The sequence below is a fragment of the Suncus etruscus genome, chromosome 2 (assembly GCF_024139225.1).
Source record: "Suncus etruscus isolate mSunEtr1 chromosome 2, mSunEtr1.pri.cur, whole genome shotgun sequence".
NCBI lineage: Eukaryota > Metazoa > Chordata > Mammalia > Eulipotyphla > Soricidae > Suncus > Suncus etruscus.
In genome coordinates, this window is record NC_064849.1 from 10,257,780 (window position 1) to 10,266,069 (window position 8,290).

At 58.4% G+C, this 8,290-nt stretch overlaps 1 protein-coding gene across 1 annotated transcript in view; it reads right to left on the reverse strand.

Moving 5' to 3' along the window:
* GRIN2A (glutamate ionotropic receptor NMDA type subunit 2A) overlaps nt 1–6,196 on the reverse strand; it is a 254,008-nt gene extending 247,812 nt beyond the window's left edge. The window contains exons 1-2 of the mRNA XM_049768433.1: nt 6,144–6,196; nt 4,220–4,651 (exon numbers count right to left, since the gene is read on the reverse strand). Of these exons, the coding sequence (XP_049624390.1) occupies nt 4,220–4,633 (414 nt within the window). The 5' untranslated portion in view covers nt 4,634–4,651; nt 6,144–6,196. The remainder of the gene's footprint in view (nt 1–4,219; nt 4,652–6,143) is intronic.
* Nucleotides 6,197–8,290: the final 2,094 nt, after the last annotated feature.

Here is an 8,290-nt window from a genome sequence, read left to right on the forward strand (position 1 = left end):
ATGGTCCCCCAAGCCTGCCAGGAATGATTTCTGAGTGCAGAAGTAACCCCTGGACACTGCTGGGTGCTGCCCCCGCAAAATAAAAAGAAAGAAAAGGAAATGAAACCTTTTTGAAAGAAAACACAACACACAGGCAAACTAATAACCCACAGGGAAATGAACTGAGGACAGTCAAGTCTACACAGCACAGAGAACTGAAAAGAAAAAAATATATATATACATATATATACATATATATATATATATATATATATATATATATATATATATATATATATTTCAGTAAAGGGACATAGAGAATTCAGGGAAAAACTGCTGCTACACATATGAAAGTCCCAGGGGGGGAAGAACAGTGCGAATATTAGAGAGAAAATCCCCAGTTTTTCAGACTTAATGAAACACTTGCTCATTATGATTACCCAGCATGTAATGTACAATAAACAAAGCTATGCGTATACAGTATAATCCCAAACATATAACTAAATTATAGACTATATAACAGGAACCAGACCAGGGTGCCAACACTGTTTCACCTGGGACTTAAAGGAAGCTTTTTATTTCACCCTTAGACTTATTAATGGTATGTTTTAAGTGTTCTACACTAAAAATGGGGAGCATCTTTATAAACTGGAGAGAGGGGTGCATTGGACATTGCAAATACACATATACACATAAACACAATTAAAAAAATCTGTCCTCAAAGAACTGCACAGCCTCACAGAGGAAAGTAAGGGAGGGAAAGGAATAGCAAAGAAAGCACCACTGTAGACAGGAACTCTGAAGTCCTTTTCCCCAGGGATGAAGAGAAAGAAAAGAGATGAAAAGCAAAGCAGAGGTGTCTCAGCCCCCCCACCTTTACTTAGCTCTGTACCTGTCATCAACACATATGTCCTTTGGGTGGGAACCAACTGGCCAGACCCAGAGAAGTTTTGGATTTGACCTACATCAAGCTGCATTTTCAACTCAAAATTAATTACACTGCAAGACCACCCACTGACAGAAGCAGAACATTCGCATCTATAATGGAAATTCAAAGAACACCCACCCCCCAATCTGGCCACCGAATACATTTGCATTTTGTTAGGGCTAAGTTCTTTTTCTTGCAAGGGTCAAAAGTAGAAGGAAGGAGGGTGGAAGTGGGAGGGCATTTGCCTTGCATGCAGCCAACCTGAATTCAATCCCCAGCATCCCAAAGGGTACCCCAAACCTGCCAGGAGTGATTCCTGAGCACAGAGCCAGGAATAACCCTTGAGCACTGTTGGATGTGGCCCCAAAACAAAACGAGCCGACAGGGAAAGGTAAAAATATGACTCGGGTCTATTTAACTGATCCCCATAGGCTTCGTCAGATGAGCAATGGGAAATGAAGGTACCTCCAAACTACTTGGGGCACTATCCACTGAATAAGTGAATATTTTCTGCGTAAGGATACAGAGAACCTTGTTGGTTTGGGCCCATTCAGATTTGGAGACACCCCCTCTCATGCACCTGACCAAGCAAGGGGAAGTTTAAGAAGAAAGTCCCAACAAACTGTACTGAAGGGTCAGTTCCAAAGCATTTGCCAGTCCCAGGGTGACTGTCAGCCACTGGGGAGGCAGAGAAAGTCCCACATTTTCAAAATACCTCCAGGACCCGTCCCACAATGGGCTGACCCCACTTCTCACAACACACACACAACCTCAGAGGGGAGCAGCAGTGCCCCTAGTACCCTGCCACTCTGGACCCCTGGTAAAGCCAAACACACCAACAATTCCTTTCACATCTGGAGCTGGTAGAACTTTCATTCTTCCTCCCCATCTTCTTTTCTACCCCAGGGCCCCTTCATGTTCTCTGGTCATCTCTGACCACTTCCTGAGTCTCTTTTCTTCTCCCAACTCTCTCAATGAGGTGGCCCCATGGCCCCTAGATCTGTGTGTAGCATATGAAAAAGTTTCCATAAGATGATTCTTGGAATTGTATATAAAAGTGTTTCCTTAGGATTGTTCTGTGACTTTTGCCCCACCTAACCCTTCCAGGTGGGGCACTGTGGAGTTGGGAATAAATAGCTGGAGGGACAGGAGTGAGGGGTCCTTCTGTGAAAAGCTGCTGGCTGCAGGAGGATTCTCTGGCTCTCCTTGCCCGATCTTTTAAACCCTATCGTTCTTGTCTGTGTGGATTATTATTTGCTGCGGATAAATATTACCAAGGTCTTCCCCCGAAAGGGGACAAGGGGATGGGAAGTAATTTCTCATTCTGGGGACTGTTCTTGGATTCACAAATACCCAGCAAAGTTAACAGCGAAGAACCACTGCACTTGTGGATCCCCCTTGTGGCCCCTTCTAAGGCAAAGCCACCAAGGGGTGTCCACCCTTCATTCCTGCTTCTTTGCCTACCCTCTGAGGATGTAAAGGAAGCAATGGCACACTTACACTCACACCAACTCCCACACAGACCTACTCGGGTGCTGCTTAGTGGGTACTGGGCTCTCAGCAAGTACTCAGTACTCAGTACTGAGTGGAGGAACCACCAGCCCCAGTCTTAAGACATTGACTCCAATTCAGCTGGTCATGAATTTCTCCAACAATTGTGTTAAGCCTTTGCCAATCCAGACCCTTTGGATCATTGTTGAGGGGGTAGGGGTAATTGTGTCCCCTTCAGAAGGGAAGGGGGTTCGGAATAGCTATACCCCCAAATCACATCCTTCTGCCCTCCTAGGATGTGCCCCTTTCTCCAAGCCCATTCCAAGGCCCAGACACCAGCCTCCAGGCCTTGCAAATCCCTGTGGCTCAGGGGCAGATAAAGTCTCTGTCCCTCTAGGACCAGATGACAGAATTTAGGGACAAGCAGGACCAAGTGAGATGAAAGCTGTGGGCCCCAAGATTTCATCCCCTGGTCCTGGCCATCTTCTGGCTTGCCCTGAGTCTCGGGGACTCCTTCTGTGTGTTTCAGGCCTGCCTAGCTTTGAAAGGACCCGGATGTCCCAGGAGCTGGATTGTCCTCCAGGAGCAGAAGTGACCAAACCTAGTCATAACTAAGTAAGGGTTGGGGACCAATTGGCTCCACCACACCCAGCAGATTCACCTCACACGAGGAGGAACACAGGCACTGAAGGTTTAATGAGCTACAAGACTGTGCTTGGAGGTGAACATTCCCCTGGGAGGCCACAGGGGGGGATGAGAATAGAACTGAAGGGAACTGAGGGGGTGAGCAGAGGCAGGGGAGCCTCTAAGTGGTGACTCTAAGAGGTATCACCATGCCGTGTTCCCCCCCCCCCCGCCCCCAGCAGCCCATCTCCCATTACCCACAGCACTTGCAGTGAGCAGAAGGGGACTCCGATGGATCCAACCAGCCCCTTCTCCCACCTCCTTCCTCGCCAGCTTCCATGCCTGCCCCACCCCACTTCTTTCTGTCTGCAACCACCCCTCAGTTCTGCACCTTAGCGACCAGTTTCTCATGCTCTCCCTTTTCTCCCAGCTGGTCCAATGATCCCTCATCTCAGCTACCTTCCTCCTGAACCTTCCCAATATCAGAATCTGGGTCTATCCAAGGCCCTGGGACCTCAGTCAACGTCCCTGTGGCTGGCAAAAGCTGCCAAGTGCCAGGCCTCTGCAATGGGGGCCCCAGGGGGTTCTCTCCATACACACACCACCCTGCCTGAGCAGGTCACTGTCTCCTGTGCACCCCCTTCCCAGCCCAGGCCTGCACTCACTTCTCACCTCCCTTCCCCTATATGCAGTTTCTGCAGAAACATTCCATGTCTCTCTCTCATGTTCCCTGAACACTTTGCAGACAAAGTAGTCCATACATAACATTCCCTGCTTTGATATCGTTGCAATAGTTACCACTGCTGGTCACCAAAGGGAAGGGGATAACCGAACACTGTTTGCAAAACAGGTCAACTCCATAGGAGGGGAGAATGAGCCGCATTGTCCTTAGTACCCCCCCCCCTCCACTCCCAATTTCACCTCTGTGTCCTACCAGAACTTAATTAAGTCTCCAAGCATTGCAACACATCACCCTCTCATCACATTTCAAAGATTCTACCTTGCAGGTCCCCTTCGATTGAGCAGGCGACTACAGAAATAAAAACATTTTCCATTCACTTAGAGGTTAGAGGGGCAGACCAGGTTTTCACGGGGTCCACCAGGCAGCGGCCCCCTTCCAGAGCAAGACACAGCAAGGCAGCTAGGAGCTCCTCGGGAGGTCCTGTCAAGGCCCCCCCACTTCCCGCCGGCCTTTACCTTGTCAGCCATGATCATAGACGCGCCTCCGTGGATCCCCAGGATCGGGACGAAGGTCTGCGAGGAGATAAAATCCAGCATCTGGGCCACGGCCTCCTGGTCTGTGTCGTCTCCGAACACCAGGCCGTGGATCCGCGCCCCCGACATGAGGTCACACACGTGGGTGATGAGGCTTTTAGGGTCGGTGCGATTCATCAGCAGGGCCACCACGTTCACGTCGAGGGGCAGCCCCGCGCCCTGCTCGGGACCCCACAGCGTCCGCAGCTGGCGCTCGCTCATGTCGTGGCTGTGGCCCAGGAGAACCGCGATGTTCAGTGCTGGAGGCCCCTTCTCGGCCGCCGCAGCTGGCGCGGGGCCTCGCCAGACCAGAAGGGCCGGCAAGAGCAGCAATGCCCAGTAGCCCAGTCTGCCCATAGTCGCCGCTGACGGTCCCTGCCAGGGTGAGGGAGGGAGAAGGAGGGGGCGGAGAGATTAGGGGGCGACTCCAGTTCAATTGAGGGCGCAGGAGGGGCTCCTAGAACCCAGCCCCTTCGCCAGCTGCCCATCCAAGACCTCCAACCCCATCCCCCCTTACTTCTCTCCGACTCCCCCAATTCCAACTTGAGCTGAGGCTTTGTCCCCGCCTCCCCACCAGGCCGGCCCCAGTCCTCCATGCTCTCCTCCCCGATGTTGCCTATACCGCCTGCCACTCGCCCCATAATTCTACCACGAGCTGAGGCGCACAGCGCCAAGCCTGCTGTCACCCCTCTTTGCGCCCCTGCTCGGCCTCCCAAGTTGCGCGCCCACTCCCTACCCCCGCAGCTCATCCCCAGGAACTACAGAGCCGCAGTTCTACAGAGGAGGCCTAGTTGCAGCTCACAACAGGCCCAATGAGTTAGTTGATGAACCCCCTCATATAGAGCGACCCTACACAGGCCTGCCCTCCCCAAGGTACCCGCTGAGAGTCCCTGCGCCCCTCCGAAGGGGAGAGTCCCCCGCCCACAGCGCGGAGGCATGCAGACACTTGCTCCTGAGTCCCAGGCTCCCACGTACTTGGAGGAACTTGGGGCCCTCCCCAGGTGACGGAAGGAGGGTTCCCTACCCACCCACCCACCCAATAGGTTTCCACTCCAGCGCAAGAGGCCCAGGACCCGCCCCCAACACACACACACACACACACACTTAACACACATACACACACACACACACTTAACCCGCACACCCTATCTCGTGCGCGCGCCTGTGCATTGCAGAATTCGGGGAAAGAGGGCGCGTCCCCTGCGGGCCAGCGCGTGGGAGCTTGCAAAGAATGCGCATGGAGCTGGGGGTGGGTGGGTGGGGTGCGCATGGAGCTGGGGGTGGTGGGGGGTGGGCCCCACCCATCCAAAGCAGCTCTCCCGCCAACGTGAACTAGGGAGCACCTCCCCTGATTTCTACTCCGGGTCCCAAGGCCAAGTCTTGGATGCACGTGGGTAAGATCTGCACAGTCTCCGAGGTGCGGTGCGCGTTCGTGCGCCTTTCCTGCGCCTACCCTCCAAGCGCCTGGGCAAGATCCGAGTCCGCACACGTCTAAAGGGTTTGGGGGTGGCCGAGGGGCACGCGCACCCACGGACCCACGGCGGCGCCCCCTGCTCGGCACCGTGCGCGCTTGTGTGCCTGCCTGCACGGTCACACCCGCGCTCCCCGCCGGGCGCAGTCAAGAGCCGAGGGAAGCAAGTTGGGGCGAACTCGAGCGGGTCCCCCAATGCGCTCCGGGGGAGCAGCGCCCAGCGCGGAGCCCCAGCGCCCCCTGGTGCTCTTCCCGCGCGTTCGCGGCCCGCGGGGCGCCTCGCTCTCGCTCTCCGTCGAGCTCCATCCTCGCTCTCCCGCCGGGTCCAGTTTCCCTTCTCCTCCCGGTTTCCCCCCGCCGAGCCGAGCCCCAAGCGGGCTCCCCGCCGGGACGTACCTGTAGCCGGAGAAGGTCGGGGATGCGGTGGGGCGCGCTGCGCGCACGAGCATCTCGGCCGCCTCAGCAGCCACCGGGTTTAGCGGGTTCCCGCATGCTGCGGCCCCCGCGCGCTCCCCTGGTTGTCCCGCGCTGTCCGCATCGCCCCCACGGGGGGCGGCTATCCCAGCCGGAGGCTCTGCCGCAGGGCTCTACCAAGGCGGGAAAGCGAACGAGGGAACGAGACAGACGGACAGACAGACACACACAGAGACACAGAGAGAGATTTAGCTCCAGGGTCCAGAAGCCGGGTGGATGGGAGGGGGGAATCTGCAATGCTCACACGACCCCTCCGTGCGCACCGGGGGTGGGGGGCTGGAGCTCCTCGCCGGAGACACCCCCAGCTCGGAGCCTCAGACCCACTTGCCCCCCACCCTCCGCTCCATGGCCCATGGGGGAAGAAAGCTCCCTTTGGGCTCGGTTCCGCTGCATCCCCAAGAACCGGGAGCTCCGGGGCTTGGCCACCCACGAACAGCTTCTGCACCTGGCCCCCCACCGACCACCTTCCCCAGCTCCAGCCGGGACTTGGGGGACCCCGGAGCTGCTGCCGAGCCGGGGGTAGGCTAGGGAGAGGCGGGTAAGGAGAGGGTGGACGCGCCAAGGAACGGAGAGGGGGTGACCGCCGTGGAGGGAGGGGGCGCTGGCTGAGTTTGCGATGCGCCGGCAAGGAGAGGGGGAGGGAAGGGCTCCAGTTCCCCCCATGATTATTCCCACGCAGCGACCCCCCGTTGCGGTCTCCGCCGCTGTCATCTCCCCTCCAGGCCTCCCGGAGCCAGCCCCGACCCCTACCCCGGCCCCGCGCGCGCGCCCTCACTCACTCACCGCAGCCTCTCTCCACATAGTTCTCAGCAGTGGCCGCTCCTGGTCATCTCCAGGGCTGAAAGGCTGCGGCCGCGACGCTCAGAGCTCACCCGGCCCCATCCTCGGGCTTGGCACCCCCCGTGCAAGAGCCGCTGGAGAGCCGCTGCCCGCCCCACGCCTCTCGGACGGCCGCGGCGGGGGCCCCCCGCTCAGCGCGCCCGCGAGCACTGTCCGCAGCCCGGGGCCCGCGCGTGTGCGGGGGAGCGCGTTTGTGTGTGTGTGTGTGTGTGTGTGTGTGAGAGAGAGAGAGAGAGAGAGAGAGAGAGAGAGAGAGAGAGAGAGAGAGAGAGAGAGAGAGAGAGAGAGAGAGCGTGAGTGTGGGGCCGCGCGCGCGCGTGTGGCCGGGGATCCCCGCGGTCCCCGGGGCCGGCAGAGGCGCGCGCGGACGAGAGGGCCAAAGGCAAGCTAGATGCCTCCCTCTCCGACCCTGGGCTGGGCTGGACTGCGGCGGGGGTCCCCCCCGCAACGCTGGACGCTGCTCTCCCGCTTGGCGTCCTCTCGGGAGGGAATCTGGAGAGCTCCCAAATCTGGAGAGGGCCAATCGGGGCGTCACGGCTCTAGCCAAGCGGGGGGCTCCCGACGCGTGCTGCTGCTGCTGCGGCGGCGGCGGTGGCCTCGGAGGAAGAAGAGGAGGAGGAGGAGGAGAAGAGGGGGAGCGGAAGCGCCCCCCAGCTGCCTCCCCACGCTAACTTGGGCACTTGTTCTCCGCCGGCGAGACGCAGCCCCCGCGCAAGCTGGAGAGGGGCGCGGAGCGTCTCCCGCACGCCCGCCCGCAGCCCTCCCCGGAGGTGGCCGAGGCAGACCCCGCAGTCTCTCGGCGGTGGCGCGGCGCGGCGCGCGGCCACCGGCTCCCCGGAGCGCACGGTTGGCGACGGCGAAGCAGGCCGGATCGGTGGCGGGCGGGCGTGCGGGCTGGCGAGCTTGCGGGCGCTGTCCGCGGTGCTGAACCCCGCGATGCTGAACGCCGCGCTCTCCGCCCGCTCCCGAGCGTCTAGCGAGCGAGGCAGGAGAATCAATAATTCACATCCCGCCAGCGCCGCGCGCTCCGTGCACCAGTTCTCCCCCCCCTCCACGCACAGGCGCGCCGACGCGCGCGCGCACAGACACACACACATCCACACACACGCATACATCCACACGCGAACACAAATCTGTTCCTCCCTGAGCCTGGCCACCCCCACAGCGCAGAGCCCCCTTCTTCTTCTGCTCCCAGGCAGCCAGAATCCGCTGTGCACCCGCATCTCTGC